Source organism: Marmota monax, unplaced genomic scaffold, assembly GCF_021218885.2.
Source record: "Marmota monax isolate L192 unplaced genomic scaffold, Marmota_monax_Labrador192_F-V1.1 WCK01_AAM20220418_F8-fsc00003, whole genome shotgun sequence".
Taxonomy (NCBI): domain Eukaryota; kingdom Metazoa; phylum Chordata; class Mammalia; order Rodentia; family Sciuridae; genus Marmota; species Marmota monax.
In genome coordinates, this window is record NW_026694084.1 from 1635001 (window position 1) to 1652667 (window position 17667).

The following is a 17667-nucleotide window of genomic DNA, read 5'->3' on the forward strand; positions in this document are numbered from 1 at the left end:
ACTCAAAACATGTTTGCATGAAACTATGAATAAATGCTAAATTTCCTGCCCGTAATGATACAAGTCTGGAAACCAATCTCTTAAAAAATCTATCATTTTGTTTCCATGACTCATTTTCTATGGGACAATACTTCCTAACACTTTTCTTAGCTCCACCTAAGTAACAGCATAATGTGATTCATTATGATTTAGTATCTAAGTCCAAATTATTACTACCAATTGGGTGGCCTAATATATTTTATTTATAATATCTGTATACCTCAGTTGCCCCATGTATAAAATGTGTAAAAAAAATCACTCCTTTAAAGGATGGTCTCAAGAATTAAATAAATAAAATGGCCTATAGTCAAATGCTTAAAGCAAATGTTTATTCTTTATTAATGCACTCACTTGACAAACATCCATTATCTATTATATGGAAGACATCATTTAATTAGACTTTACCTAATTTTTCTCTAAAAAGTTTTTAGTTAAACAAATATTTTTAAAAAACATTTCACTCAAAAGTATACCATTTACTGTGGGGCACAGTGGCACACGCCTGTAATCCCGGCAGCTAGAGAGGCTGAGACAGGAGGATCACGAGTTCAAAGCCAACCTCAGTAAAATGAGATGCTAAGGAATTCAGTGAGACCCTGTCTCCAAATAAAATACAAAATAGGGCTGGGGATGTGGCTCAGTGGTGGAGTGCCCCTGAATTCAATCCCCAGTACCAATCCCCCCGTTCCCCAAAAATGTATATCACTTACTATGAAGAAAGAGCTACTTAAGGCAACCAAGGTTTTCTACATTTTAAGTTATGAATTTTTTTTTTAACTAGAGAAGTTAAAAAAAGTTGCATCTCAGCCCTGGAACACCTTTTAATAAAGAACATATTAAATGTATAAAGCAGGTTGGGAGGAAAAAAAAAACAATTTTTACCAATAATGTATCTACTAGATACAATTATTGCTTTGGATTTACTTTGTGGTTCTTTAGCTTAACTTATTTACATGCTGAAAAGTCTATTATGTAAAACTCAAGAGTGACAAAGTACCTAAAGCATCCTGACACACCTCTTCCACAGCCCACTTTCTGTCCTGGAGGTATGTAAGGTGAGCTGAGAGACTGTGGGAAATAGCATAGCCTTCTTCCCTTGGATTGGAAAGGAAAGGAAATGGCTAAAATTTCAATTGCAAAATCTCTGTCAAATGTGGGATACAGTGATTGTAATAAAAATAAATGATCTATTTCTAGAAAAAGGAAACTGCTGCCTATCATCCAAATTTCAGTTTCACCATAAGCCTGGATAAAAGGACTGAATATATGTCTTATAGCTCCTCTATGGCTCAGTTTGTTATGGGAAAATAGCCTTCCTAAATGCTATAAAATTCCCTGCTTGTGCAGAAAATCTCAATAAAGGTAAAAGTGACTTAGGGCAAAAAGGATATATATGTTCTCATTTTGGGGGTGATAATACACAAAATGCAATATAATATGCCAAAATCAACAATTCTGTTCTCAATTTAGTAGTTTAAGTAATTCTATCTATAACAAGATTTGGTTTAAAAACAAAACAATAATTAATGGTTACCAAGGGTTAGGGAGAGAAGAAATGAAGAGTTATTGTTTCATGGGTAGAGGGTTCAGTTTGGAGTAATGAGAAAGCTCTGGAGATGGACTCTGGTGACAGCTGTGACATGGATAGATGTAATGTCCATGAATCCTACAGTTAAAAATGGCAAAATGGCAAATTTTATGTATGGTTATTAAAACATTTTTTAAAAATTGTTTGCATAAAAGAAGAAATAACATAAAAGAAGAATGTGTGACTTGTTAAAATCCTTATTTGTTGAAGTCGATAATAAAAGTCCCTCAAAGCAACTCAGTTATGAGCACCTAATTAGAATGAGTCAGTAACATAACAACACCATATTGTCATTTGGTGAAAGTCATTAACAATGCCAGGAGAGTATATTTATTGAAATATACATACACACATGTACATATATATATATTAACAGATACATGTACATACATTCATATGCATACAATACGTGCATATATGCAAATGAACACGTGTACATATACACAGATACAAATGTATGTACAAAACATGCATTTATGAACTAGATAACAATAAGTTTGTATAGCTATCTCTTTTTTGTGTGCATGTGTCAAATAATAAAAGAAACCATGGTGGGGGTTGGTCAATATATATAATGCAGAATTAGAAAATGTGTTACTGAATAAATCAGACTTGCACACAACCTCCAGTCTCACAGCACAAAAATGCTGTGAGAATGGGGTCTAAATTTCTGACTCCCCCTGCCCCAGTCTCCCCTACCCACAGACAACAGGGTTGGTTTCTGTCTGCTTACCACTAGTCCTAGCACAAGGGTGCGGACTCTTTCTCCAATCTCTGGTGAGATGTCATTTCCAAACTGCTGCAGGGTAGTGAGGAACCGTTTCAGCTTGCTGAGTTGCCTGGCACCACAGGCTGGGGGCAGTTGTTGATTAGCCAGAGAAGAGGAGGAGGAAGAGGAAGGCCCGTTGCTAAAGCCATTGGGCGGCGAGGGGGCGCCATTCAAGGCTGTAGGCGAATGGCTTGTGCCATTAGTTACTGTCAAGGGCACAAAATCAGTAGGAAAAAATAAAATAAATAAACTTACAGAGAACATGCACAAGAAAATTGCTATCAAGTTTCTTCCCCCTGAAATCTAGTGATTTTGCAATTACAAAAAATGTCTGGACTTTTTGCAAAATGATTAGACTTCACAAGATCACCAGACTCAGGCACTCTCTCACTAAATGGGTCTATTCCACACACTCAGAGATGGCATTCTGCACAGAAGCTGATGATAAATGGAGTCTGCTGAAACACAGGGCCAGCTCTGCCTCCCATGTGCACATATGCCAACCACCTGAAATGCTTCAAACATAGAACAAACAGCTTTGCAAGTCAGCCTTTTGTCACAGGCTTACATCAATATAACAGGACTATTCCTTCCTAAACTGCTCCCCTAGAGAAAGTGTACATTTGGTGGAGACTAAATTTATCACTGAACATTTTTAATCATGTTTTGTACACACAACTGACAGCTGTGTTTATAGAAATAGACTTTCAAGTTTTAACCTTATACCACCCAATTAGAAGGCTATTTTCTCCCCCTCATATTTCTTAACCACTTATTTAGGGAAAAAATGCAAATTTTACGTAAGAAGCCCAAATGGATATGGTATTTATCAAGGAGTTATTTCAAGAAATTGAAAGGAGACACCTCAATCCAACCAAGAGCATGGCTTGGTAGTAATTCAGTAAATTTATTTCCAATGAAATTCATTATTATTGATAATAATCCATACAAACTAGGCTAGAAAAAACTTGCACATTTCTCACTGAGGAAAATAATGATTCCATTATTTTAATTCAGTTAATTTACCAAATTAATCTGTATCAATCCCATTTTTAAGTATAATTGTGATTAACTATGTCTAGTAACATTCTGAGGAAGTTGTTAGGAACCAGTTTTTCTTACAGTTTTATTTCAAGATAATAATGTAGTTCTTTTATCCCAAATGAGAACCAAAGTAACCTGTCAAGAAATGATAGCTCAGCAGCCATCTCACAGGAGACATATGCCTATCACTGTGACTTTGGGTAACAACAAGCGAAATGTAAGATGACAGGGTTACAACTTGGCACGTCACAATCTTCTGTTCCTTACACATTTGGAAAGGTCTTTTAAATGGCAGCACAACACTGCATAAACAGCTTAGGATGTGTATTTTTGTTGATCCCTTATAGTCCCACAGATCTATTTTGGCCTGTTAGTTATTTTTCCTTCCTATGGATTTCATGGCACATGGTCTGTAAATAGTATTATCTGCAACAGATAACATTTATTAGTTTCACAAATCCTCGATGACAATTCTAAACAGAATTTTGAGATCAACTAAAACAAAGCTATTCCCTCTCTCTGCTGGAATATTCAGGAAAGAAAGGGAAGTTGCTACTCTGTCAGTGTTATGTCCTTTCCTGGGATAGACAGAAAGCAATACACACCACTGGCTAGGAATACAGGATTCAAGCTAGGTGGTAATGGAGCAAAGGTTTAACAAAAGCCTGACAGGCTCAAGACAAGGTTGATGCTACCAATTTCAAAAGGTATCCGCATGAAACTGTTGTGCACAGCAGTACTTTTTTTAACTTAAGGAAGCCAGATTTTTAACATTATAATTATTCAAAATAAAGGAAAGTGGTATTAGAAGATCAGAAGTAACCTAGAAATATATTCTAAGTCAAAATAAACTAAAATAAAGAGCTCCACATTAGACAAAATTAAAAGTTATAGGGGTGAGAAGTAGAGGTACCAAACAAACTCAATGTTCTTCCTTTGCTAGAATCATAGGAGACTCCAACTCCAAAGAAATAGTGCAAAGGAAAGCAAATATTGGCAGCCATGTCAAGAAGACGTAAGATAGGATAACTACTGACTAGCAAACTGATTTTTTTGCTGCGTGTCTGCATAATACATTTTTTCCCTTTTTATTTGCAGGAAAAAAAAATTAATTTAATCTTCAAAACCAAAACATAAAATCCAAAAAAATGACTACTTACATGTTGTTGGCGTAAACGAGCTGGTTCTTGGAGCTCCTTGAGTGGTTGGGGGCGGTGGCATGGTTGGAGGAGTCAGCCTAGATTGCGTCTTCACATCCACAGGTGAGTCTGGCATTGTGGAGTGCTTCTCAGTACGATCTGGAGGGTGCCACCAGGAACAGGTTATTCTATGCCTAAGCACCTCAGTGTTTCAAGTGGGATTTATCTTTTTAAAAAGCAAGTGAACAGAAGAAATTCAACATCTTCTATCAATAAACTGCGCTTATCTACGAAAGTTTAAATCAGGATTTTATCATCCAAACTCCACTTAAGAAGGGGTAGCACAGATGGCAAGACCTCATTTGTAACTAGGTTATATTATATCCTATTGTTATTTCTGGCTTGGGCAGATGCTACCTTGGTAGTGTTATATGCAACAGCACAACTTCACTCAAAGCTGAAGCCAACATTAGCAAGAAGCAGAAAATAGATGAGGAAGAAGGATGATAATGAACCCCTTATGACAGCCCAGAAATAACAAAAACCAAAGTCTGTTATGCAGGTGAGACACTGGCAGGAGCTGGTTCTGTGATGAATTTCTGTAACACCTGCCATCCCCTTTCAATATGCCTGGTTTTTTGGCCTATTAGATGAAACACATTATGTCTCACAGACATATCTCTCCCTTTAATTTTATCTTCCCTGCTTTAAAAATCACCACTACATAAATGCTATAAGTTTCACAATGAAGTCAAGCTATTATTTACTTAAGAATGTGTGCATCTTTGACCTGTCACTTTAAAAACATGAGATCAAAACTCCAATTAATAATCTCAGACAAGTCAGCATGTAAAAGCCCCAAATTGAGAACTAATAAAATCTAAAGACACGCCTATTTTTTTTAAGTATGAGGCAGATACAGAGAATTTTCCTGATTACTCAACAATGAACATTTATAATGCAGAACTATAGTCTCGTAAGTATACTTTTCCCTTGAAATCTTGAACAGTTTTTCTCAATCCAATCTACTTATTAAAGCAATAAATCTCCGGGAAAAATGAAGTGGGTTTTTTTGTTGTTGTTTCTTTAGATCAACTTTCCTATAAATATTTGTGTATATACAAACCAAAAATATTTCTAGATGCTTCCACAGCTCACAAATATTTCTTATTCAAAGTCTTAGCAAAGTAACATAACAAACTATTCAAGAACAGGCCTTTTAAAATATTATAATCATAGTGAAAATTTCTCAATATTACTTAAAAATCAGTTATTAAAAGAAAATGAAAAGCCCAAGTTACTACAACAATTCCAAATCTCAACAAGACTCTGTCTCTAAATAAAATATAAAAAAAACGGCTTAAGATATGGCTCAGTGGTTAAGCACCCCTGGGTTCAACCCTTACCCCTCCCCCAAAAAAATTCCAAGTCTAGTTCACCTTTGTTCAAAACAATTTCTTTAGACTTAGTTTGTAATAAAATATTTTTAAAAATCAAAATAATATTGATACCATATTAAGAAAGATGTGATAAAAAGAATAAAAATAATAATTCTAATAAGTACACTTTGTATGGTGATCAGGTAACAGTATCAGGGTCTCTGTTTCTTCCTTTTTACTGCTGGCTGAACCGTAAATGTCCTAGATTTATAAAAGTGTCCTGAGTGAAACGATAGCAGACACATAGAGAGTTTTTCTACCTCTATCTTATTGTTCAAAAACTTGTTTTCCTATTGTTATTCCAGAGCATTTAGAAAGTAGTATCAGTACATCGTTTATTCTAGAAAAAATACACAAGTTAGGCAGACTTAAAACTGCTTCTTCAATAAATTCATTGCACATTCTACTCACCTCAACCAACCTCAGCAACAAGGGAATAAATAGCTTTCGGCTTATGTTGCCGCTGAGGGAAGAGGTACAGCAGCAAATACAAGTCTCCCTAAATAAAGGCAAATATTTCTGTCATGCCAAGAAAGGAGGGAGAGAGGGAGGCTTGCCAGAGTCGGCTGGGAGATAACAGTGGGAACTGCTGGTCCATCTGGCTTTCATTCTGCTAACACTCACATGGAACTGTTAGCGAAGGCAGTCCAGATACACAGACTCGAAGCACGTGGTTGCACAGACAGAGAAAGGAAGAGCAGGAGGGGGAAGGGGAGACGGAAGGAATGAAAAAACAAATAAGCAGTAGAAGGAAAGAAAAAAAAAAGAGGGAAAAGAACAACAGAGAGACAGGAGTCTCCAGGGAAGAGCTGCCCTCACGGATCCATGTGCCCTGGCCTTGGAGCTGACCCTTGATGGCCACAGCTCCACCATCCTATCCTCATAACAGTTAAGGGCCAAACACAGACTTTAAAACAGAACTCAAACCCATGCTTCTTTCTTTTCAAAATAGCCCACATTAAGAAAATAGGCTGCAGACTATCAATGAAGCTGTCAATGGGTCTCCTCTTCACATCTGAGATCTGAATTTATATTTATAATAATCTTTTTATTTCTATCTTCATCTCAATTTGAGACAGATTTTTGACTTATTCATAATTTTGACTGGAAAACATATTACATACCAGTCTCAGTCCATATTTGTAACATGGTTCCTGTACAAAGCACCATCATCAGAATAGGTAGGTGATTTCTTTTTTCATGTTTAAAATACCATCAACATTCTCAGCATAGTAACCATTGAACCAATGGACAGAAAAATACCACCGTCCAAAACAGGACATATACATTCTAACTGGAATATATGTATGTGTGTGTTTGTGTGTGTGTGTGTATATACATATATATATATATGTATATATACATATATATATATATATATATATATATATATATATATAGCATTTTGACATTAGCCAAATTTCTGCGATGGTTGGCTTCCCTCTGATCAAATGGAGTTCCAACCCAGAGGTCCTACAAACTGAGACAAAGTGGGACCATATGTAACTCATTCTGTGCTGTTCAGAGCAATCAATCCAGGATGGAGATAGATGGTGAAATAACGGGCTGGGCCTAATCCATACACACACAAAAACCCTCTGGAGCAGAGATATTTAAGATAAATTCAGAAAATATGTTTCAAGTATTCTGAGCTCTGCTGCATTTGTTTTGGATTATTTGGGGAAAAAAATTCTGAAATATATTTTCTTGAAACTTTTATAGCAAACAGCACAAGAGCTATGATTTAACCACAGAAGCATTTCACTCCATTTCAAATTAGAGGACATGGTAAAACCAATATTAAGTTATAGTATATCTCATGTAATTTTTTAAGTTCATGAAAATTATACTTTTCTGGTATGTAATTTCTATTTTTTAGTTGCTGGAGGGGAATGCTGACATTTATTGAAAGAATGACATGAACTGATTTTTTTAAAAAATGAGAAAGAGAAGGAGGAGGAGGTAAAAAAAAAGGAGTGGGGAGGAAAGAGAAAGAAAGAGGAAAAAGAGATAAAAATCTATTTGATCAGGCAGGGAAGGTAATTCTAATCAGAAAGGGCTGACTTTACTTCTATCATAATGATTCACACCACTTATAAACAAGGTGATCTTCTCTATCTGGTAAGATTTCTCTCACTTGGCAAATATCCAACACATATGTACCAAAGATGGCTGATGCATGGAAGAAAATGTGGCATATATAAATACATTATTGACACCATTTCAATATCCAATTCATTGTCAGGGCCTTCTAGAAGTGGTATGTTTTCCATTTCCTTTTTTTTTTTTTTTTAAGTAAAAAAGAGAAGGTATGGCATAATCTGCCTTGGCACTTCTTTGACTTCAACTTAAACAGTTCCAGATGTGTTTTTAAAATATGAAAAATAGATATTCTACATTTTTCTTGTTGATATACCATTCCAGACATAGTATAAAAGGAAAGGTCATTTTCGGTAGGTGGCACATCTTTTCTGTCAGAGTTTATCATCAGTTATAAATCTCAGAGGTGTAATGGATTATGAAGAATTTCTCAGGCATTTAGTAATTAGTCCAGGGTTAGTCATACTTGAAGAAGTTTTGGTTAAGGAAGCTAAAAGGTATTTACAACAAGGGATGGGCGGGGGAGAATAAAAGTTCACTGAATTAGATGAAGGGGAAGAAGGGGGATGGGAATAGGAAAGGCAGTGGAATGAATCAGACATAACTTTCCTGTGTTCACATATGAACACATGACCAGTGTATCTTCACATCATGTACAACCACAGGAATGGGAAGTTATACTTCAGGTATGTATGATATGTCAAAATACATTCTACTGTCATGTATATCTAAAAAAAAAAAAAACCTGGAAAAAACAGAATTATGACATAGTGGAACCCATGTACTACTAAAAGATAATAGGAAAGAGGGCATAGAATTTTAACTGGACAAGGTGGCAACTAAACTAGAGTTCTGACAATAGTCATTTAATGACTCCAGTGTCTGGGTGTGAGATGTTACAGGCCACCATCCATGGACTAGAATGGTGGTGATGGCTACTTTTGCCTTCCATCCTACCTCCACGTTTCCCTGATGAGCACTTCTGGGAACGCCCATTCCTGCTCAGAACCCTTCCACAATGCCTGAGAATGGGAGTCAGTGCTAACCTTGTAAGCACAATGGAATGATACAGTGGAGGGATATCTGGCCTATTAGGACAACTTCCAAGTTAAGACAAACTGACTTCAAATGTGGACTCCTCGACCACCAGTAGGGAACAACCACTAGTGGCTTTCCTGAGCCTCAGTCCCTCAGAAGTAAAATGGGGATACAATCCTTCATCACTCAGAGATATGTGGTGAGAAATGAGACAAATGTATTCAAAACCCTAGCATGGTGCTACTTATATCAGGCACCAACAGGTGTGAGCTTTGTTCTCCTGATCCACACCGGCTATTCCGTCAAATCTATACTCCATCTACACACGGCATCTTCCCTGACTTTTTTGCCTTTTGCTTTAATGCTGTGGTTTCCCTCAGCCAATATGACCTGCCCCATTTTGCACATTCTTCACTTCCCATTATAGATCACACACATCCTATTACAGCTTTCTTTAGCTGCCCTAGGCACTGACCAAACCACAGAACCCCTGCCTCTCTTCTGTCATCTGTATACAGTTGGAGATATCTATAGTATCCACTCCAACCAGCGAAATAGGTAGTCAACTTGATAGAAATATATTTTTTTAATTCTTCCTTAGGAGGATACTTAATAAGTATATATACACACAAGGTTCTTATAGGAACAATGTTAAATTTCTAATTTTCACAAATCCATTCCCTGGGTGTTACTGCCAGTTCAAAGATAATCAACTTTAATTTTGCCCAGTGTAATGATGCAGGCCTCTAATCCCAGCTGCTCAGGAGGCTGAGGCAGGAGGTTCAGAAATTCAAAGCCAGACTCAGCAACTTAGCAAGGCCCTAAATAACTTAGCAAGACCTATCTCAAAATAAAAATTTTAAAAAAATTTAAAATGGTCTGGGAATATGCCTCAGTGGTTAAACACACCTGGGTTCAAAATCTGGTACAAAAGAAAAAAATCAACCTTAATTTACTGACCAAAAAAACCATCAATGGCACAAAAATATAGAAAGACATCAGGGACTATATAGGAACAGATGCTCCCTGACTGCTGATGGGGTTGTATCCTGATAAATCCATTGTTAAGTAGAAAATATCATAAATCAATGCATTTAATACACCTAACTACCAAACATCGGAGCCTAGCAACACAGTACACTGTAGAATATCAGTTGTTTACTCTCGGGATCAGGTGTCTGACGCAGAGCTGCAGCTTGCTGCTGCTGCCCAGCATAGTGAGAGAGCATGGTACCGCATATCACTTAGTCCAGAAAAAATGATCAAACTTTAAAATTTCAAGTATAATTTCTACTGAAGGTATCTCTCACATCACTGTAAAGTTAAAAAACAATCCTAAGTCAAACCAATACTAATTCAGGGACCATATCTAATATTAGAAGATACTAAAGGCCTGAAATTCAGTTCAACTCTGCAATCAAACTTAGTACAGTTTTAGGCAAGTATAAGAGTGACCTCTTACATCATGTCATATCAGATGTCTCAATGTTCTCCCAAATTCACATATTGCTAATGAGATAGTATTAGGAGGTGGAGCCTCTAAGAGGTACCTAAGCCATGAGGACCCTGCCCTCAGTGACAGGACTGGTTTATTACAGACGGGTTCAAGAGGTAGGCTAGGTAGGCTCCTTTTGTCTTCCATCTCTTCCATCCTGTGACAACCCAGAATTCTAGCAGTAAGGCAACATCTTGGGAGTACAGACCATGAGCTCAACAGACACCAAATCTGCTGATGCCTTGATTTTGGTCTCCAGAACTGTGAGAAATGGATTGCTGTTATTTATAAATTGCTCACTTTAGAGCTGGGGATAGGGCTCAATGGTAGACCACTTGTAGAGCATGCATAAGGCCCTGGGTGCAATCATCAGAACCAGAAAATAAATAAATAACTCACTTAATAAATTACTCACTCACTCTGAGGTATTTTGTTATAGCAGCATGAACAGACTAAGAAAATAGGCATTAGCAAGGCATGAAATCCCATGCCTGTAATCCTAGCATCTCAGAAGGTTGAGACAGAAGAATAGCAATTTTAAGGCCAGACTTGGCAACTTAGAAAAGCCCTAATCAACTTAGTGAGACCTTATCTCAAACTAAAAAATAAAAAGGGCTGGGGATATAATTCAGGGGTAAAAAGCACCCCTGGGTTAAATCTCTAGTTCCAAAACAAAAAAAGCGGGGAGGGGAGAAAATAGGTGCTGGGCACAGTGATGCATGCCTGTAATCCCAGTGGCTCAGGAGGCTGCGGCAGGAAGTCACGAGTTCAAAGCCAGCCTCAGCAAAAGTAAGGCACTAATCCCTGTTTCTAAATAAATACAAAAAATAGGGTGGGGATGTGGCTTCGTGGTCTACTGCTCCTGCCTGAGTTCAGTCCCAGGTACTCAGAGAAAAAAAAGAAAGAAAGAAAATAGATATTTTATGAATATTGTTACTTTAAAAACACAAATTTTATCTTTTCTGCAATCTAAAACCTTTAAGCCAGGAGAGGTGGCTCATGCCTGCATTCCCAGCAATTCAAGAGGCTAAGGCAGGAAGATCACAAATTCAAGGCCAACCTCAGCAACTAAGGGAAGTCCTGTCTCAAAACAAAAGAATAATAAAAAAAGACTGATAGCTCAGTGGTAAAGCGCTTCTGTGTTCAATCCCTAGAACATAAAAATAAATAAAAACTTTGAGAGGACAGCTGAGGTATTGCTCAGTGATAGAGAACTTGCTTAACAGATGTGTGAGGTCCAAGTTTGATCCCTAGCACTATAAAAATTAAATTAAAAAATTTTTAAATGAATTCTTTGGGAGAGTCTGTTGTGCACAGGATAAAATGCAGATTCTTTAGCTTAGGTCATATCGAGACACCACCGTCTATCTCTTGCAGAGTGCCCTGATTTGTTCAGGTACTCACCCTTTCTCCATAGTTCTTGGGGGAAGATCCTCCTTATTTTATGTTAATCAGGTTATCAATTACAGGTGGCACATACCTGTAATCTCAGAGGCTGGGGAGTCTGAGGCAGAAAAATAAATAAATAACCACTTTCTTCTTATCAGTAGTGGGTATTATAGTCCACTTCTGAACAATGAATCTCAAAGTAAAGCCTATGGAAGAGGTTCTGGTAAAAACTTCCTCACTATATAAATGAAGACCCAATAACCAGCCTTATGTGGTGGCATGTGTCTGTAATCCCAGCAATCTGGGAGGTCACAGCAGGAGGATGGCAAATTCAAGCCCGGTCTCAGCAATTTAGCAAGACCCTATCTCTAAAACAATAAATAAATAAATAATAAAAAGGGCTGGGGCTATCTCAATGGTGTGGTAGAGTATTCAAGCCCTAGTATTCCTTCTCCCCCCAAAAAATTGTCCTCTAACCCCAATTTTGCAATTGCCACCTTTTTCCTGTGTGTGATGCTAGGGATTGAACCCACAGCTTTATGCATGCAAGGAAAGCACTCTACCGACTGAGCTATATCCCCAGAACACCACTTTTGTTTTTAATCCACAAAACATATATCCAGGGCTGGGGTTGTTGCTAAGTGGTAGAGTGCTTGCCTTGCATGCATAAAGCCATGGGTTCAATACCAGCATCACATTAAAAAAAAAAAAAAAAAACCTAAATAAACAAAATAAAGGTATTGTGTCCATCTACATCTAAAAATATTTAAATAAATAAATATATATTTAGATATAGAGAGCGCAGAAGGAGCTTGGACTCAGAAAATAAAAACAAAGATTTGAAGATCAGTTCTGTCATATCCTATGTAATATATATCTCTCCCCATTATCTGGCATCTCTGTAGCATCCGATACCATCCTCCTCCTTGAATCATCAGCAGCCCCAGGATCCCATGAGTCTACTCTCTCCTCAGTTTTCTCTTGCCTTCTTGGGTGCCCCTTCTAAATCTAAGAGTTCTCAATTCTCCACTTCTATGATAATTACTGATATTCTTCCCCAAAGTCTCTTCTTAGGTCATGTTCAAATCTTCACTCGACACTTCTCCTTACTTACTTATTTGCACCACCATAGTTATAAAGGGCTTGGACTCAGAAGATAAACAAGGATTTGAAGATCAGTTCTGCCATATCCTATGTAAAACTCCCCATGTATTTTCAACCCCATGTGTGGTGAGAACAAACTCAGACAATATAAACAACATGCTTAGCCAAATGCCTGACGTGAGGTAGAGAGCACTCTTTACAGGGTGGTTTTATTCACACTGTGCCATTTTGTGGATGCCTTCCATTACTTTGGCCTAATAGAAGTTCTAGACCCAGACATCCAGAGGATGAATTTCTACTGCACTAATTCAAGCCTCATCATTCAACCTGGCCTGTCCAACAACTGCTGAATGGACTCTCTTCCCTGTGCCACTTATTCATCTCTGATCCCCCCTCCAAACTCCAAACAACATCCAACCATGTTTCTACATGTGTCAAAAGATGTGAGCAAAGACCCTGCTCCTCTCCTCTTAGTACTCCTCAAATATCTGTTATAACCTTGAATAGAAAGTTGACATTCCTTAATAGAGTGCAGAAGGAGCTTTGTGACGCATCTTGCTTCTACAACTGCTCCAGACTCAGCTTCATTTCTCTCATCCACTCCATTCCCATCTCCAATGCCATCCTAAATTACTGGAAGTTCTCTGAATTTTCCCTTCACTAAGGCTTTCATACATACTGCATCTTTTTTCCTCGAATACTCTTCGACCAACATTGCCTTGGTCTGTCCATCATTCCTTTAAAAACTCCATCTGGGTGTCATTTTTACCAGAAACCCTTTGCTGACAACTCTTCCATCTGCAGCTGGTGCAGACTGTACTGTGTTTTCATACTACATTGTCTATATCCCTCTAATCACACAGTATGTAGGCCATAATTCACATAAGGACAATAGTGGCTCACTGACTTATTTATTTGTACTGGGAATTGAACCCAGGGGTGCTTAACCACTGAAACACATTCCCAGTGCTTTTATTTTTAATTTTTTTTTTTTTTTTTTTTTTTTTTTGAGACAGGGTCTCACTAAGTTGCTTGAACTTGCAATCCTCCTGCCTTGGACTCTCATGTTGCTGAGATTACAGGCATGTGCCACCATGCCCAGTTCTTACTGTTTTTAGATTCCCGGCACTTAGCATAGTCCTCCACACACAGAAGGTTCTCAATAAATTTGATTATTTTAAATGAATGTTTATTACTGTGAAATCTTTTTTATTTTTTTTTAAAGAGAGAGAGACAGAAAAATTTTTTAATATTTATTTTTCAGTTTTTGGAGGACACAACATCCTTGTTTGTATGTGGTGCTGAGGATCGAACCCGGACCGCACGCATGCCAGCGAGCACGCTACCGCTTGAGCCACATCCCCAGCCCACTGTGAAGTCTTAAAGCATGCCTGTAGTCTCAATTTTGAGATTTTAGGACTTTCAGGAAACATGAGAGTTTAACTCTCAAAATCATCCATGTACCTTCTACCCTCCATCATCCAAAAGTAATCCTAAAAAGAAATTTTACATTCTGAAAACATTAAGCCACCAAAGATAAATCTATACAAATGCTAACAAATTATTTAACAATTTTTAAGCACCTTTCAGTAATCACAGAACATCCCCTATGTTTTAGTAAATAATATTGGGGGTGGGGGAGGTAATGTATGACAATTTTATATTCATATGACCTACAGAGTCTCCAAAAGCTTACTGACAATAATAGTGCCAGTATAACCACATACCACATAGATAACATCATTGAAATAAAGAGGAGAGCTTTTCTTTGGTACTAGGGATGGAACTCATGGGCATTTAACCACTGAGCCACATTCTCGCCCTTTTTATTTATTATACTGTGACAGGTCTCATCAAGTTGCTTAGAGCCTTGCTAAATTGCTGAGATTAGCTTTTAATTTGCAATCCTCCTGCCTCAGCCTCCCAAGCTGCTGGGATTACAGGAATGCACCACTGTGCCCACCCCTAAAAAAAGCATCTGATGAACAAAAAATATACACTATTTGCTACATTCAAGTTTTTCTGTTGCTGTTCTATCCATGATGAGATTACAGATATTTTTCCTTACTATTTTCCTCTGTTCTACAATGAACATTTTATTCTTATAACCCAAAACAAAAACAAAACCTAAAACAAACAAAAACCCTGATAGGATAAGTCAGCCATGGCATGTTTTATCTTATTTTAAATCTTACAGTGAGAAGTTACTATAAATCTTTCCACTGCATAAAAAAAGGACCTGAGGCCCAAAGGGCTTGAATGATTTGCCAAAGGTTATAAATCAAAACTTATTCCAGTTCTTCTCAGGGTTCATTATTATCTAAAGCTGATGTTACTTTGTGATCAGGAAAACTGGAAAACACAACACATTCAGTGCATGTTAAATCTAGGGCTATCAGATGTACTAGAACTACACTTTTCAATATGATAGTCCGTGTTGGAATAACATGTGGGTGCTATTTAAGTTAAATAAACCTTAAAATTTACTTCCTCCATCACACTAGCCACATCAAGTGCTCAAAACAGCTATGACTACATCTGGCTAATGGCTACCATCTTAGAAGGGCAGTTACAGAGCATTGGCTCTAGACAGCCAGTTCTAGAACATTTCTGTTATCACAAAAGGACAACACCTCATAGAATAAATGGTGCTAAAATGCTACCCCAGAAACACTGTGTGGCTGAAGTATGTGGAGGTGACAAAGCAGCCCACAGGGGTATAGTGAGGGGAGGAGGAACACCTTTGGCCTCTTCTGAACCACTTTCCATTGCCATTCATGGCTTTCACTTGACTTGTATGCTGGGTGTCTGTTGGTGATTCCATTTGATTATGAGATAGGAACAAAAATAACAGTTTTGAAACCTGAAGACTCATCTAAGTAAGCTTAAACTTAGAGCAAGCCTGAGCATAAGACCTTTTTAGTCCATGTTATTAATAAACACCAGGATAACCAAGCTAATGAGAACAAGGCTAAGGTCTCAGCCTTTAGATGGGGAAGTCAGAAACTGACCCAGAATCAGAGATGACAACCTGAAGCATTTCACTGTGCATTTAAGGTATATGAACTCTGGTTAAGAAGGAAACCAGGTAGCTGGGCTTGATGGTGTATACCTATAATCCCAGCAACTTGGAAGGCTGAGGCAGGAGGATCATGAGTTCAAGGCCAGCCTCAGCAAACTTAGCAAGACCCTATCTCAAAATAAAAAATAAAAGGCACTGGGGATGTAGCTCAGTGGTAAAGCACTCCTGAGTTCATTCCCTGGAAAGAAGGAAAGGAAGGAAAAAACAAACCTGGTAAAGACCAAGGAAAATCTATACCAATCTATCAGTTATATTTGTGGAAAAACCAAATAGAAAACAATTTGGATCTTCTCTATTAGGAACAATAGGAGTTCCTCTTCCCTTACTCTACAGAAATAATCTAGCTATACATGATATATTATCTGATTTTCAAATGTCTCCCCAACCAGAATGTCAGATCAAATAACATAAACTTTTGTCTGATTTGTTACTCCAACTCCCTCAGCTTCTAAAAGAATGCAATGAGATCTTAGATTTAAAAGAGTGAGACGAAGATTGTTGAATAAAGGAAGGAAGGAAGAAAAAAAGGGAGTGAGGGAGGGAGAGAGGGAGGAAGCAAAACTACTTTCTACCAAAATAGCCAAAGGCTTATTAGTAATCCATGGTCTCCTGGGGTGGGACAGAGAATGTGTAAAGCAGATAGGATTGAAGCACACACCCATTCAAATAGTCAGAAATTCAGAGAAGCAAAAGCAGGAAATAATCTAAACCAATCTGTTTATTTTTAGAGAGAGAAAAGAGAAAGCATTATAAACATTAACAAATAGTGAAATGATAGTTCTAGCAGAAGAATTAATAATAATTTTGAGAGGGAAAGAACTGCTGGTCATGGAGATACTGCTGGACTCTAAGCATTACTTGTTATGTGCAAGTCCCTTAGAAATGTCATCCCTCCCATGGCTATTATTTCCTTAACTCCCGGGACTCCTGCTCTTTATTCTAATCATGAAGAGGTACAGCTACCAAGCTATTGGGGGGTAGGTATCAAGAGGTCTTGGGTCTTGCTATCTCACTTCAGCTAATATAGTTCATGTTCATCTTCTTTATACTACAGAGTCCTGTTTAAGATCTCAGGGAAAAAAAGGGGTCTCCAGTTTAAATAAGAAAAGTTTAAGATCCCTGACACAGACAATCTGCAAATGTCCACTGAATTATTGAAATAAAAATACTTAAGAAAAAGCCAAATTGCCCACATAATAGAAAAGTATCACCTGCTGTGTAAGGAGTGGAAAAAGATACAGGCATCAGAGGGGCCCAGAAATGGAACGTAAGTATCTAAGTAACACTTGGTTGCCAATAGTGGATCATTCCAGAAGGTGAAAAAAAAAAAAATCATTAATTAGGGATCCAAGCATTTTACAGTTTTAAAAGTATAGATAACTTCTGCTACAGTGACATCTTTCTCAAGGTTCTAGAGGGCCCAAGGAGCTTCTGAAGGAAA

General features: G+C 37.6%; 1 protein-coding gene across 6 annotated transcripts in view; it reads right to left on the reverse strand.

The window, feature by feature from the left end:
* Positions 1–17667, reverse strand: part of Runx1t1 (RUNX1 partner transcriptional co-repressor 1) — a 140786-nt gene that overhangs the window by 52664 nt on the left and 70455 nt on the right. For 5 of the 6 annotated variants that reach the window (XM_046464869.2, XM_046464871.2, XM_058585610.1 and 2 more), the window contains 2 exons: positions 4601–4738; positions 2361–2602 (listed from right to left, as the gene is read on the reverse strand). In XM_046464869.2, coding sequence (XP_046320825.1) covers positions 2361–2602; positions 4601–4738 — 380 coding nt within the window. Of the gene's footprint in view, positions 1–2360; positions 2603–4600; positions 4739–6429; positions 7279–17667 lie in introns of those variants that run through there. The other variant, XM_046464873.2, reaches the window with a different exon arrangement.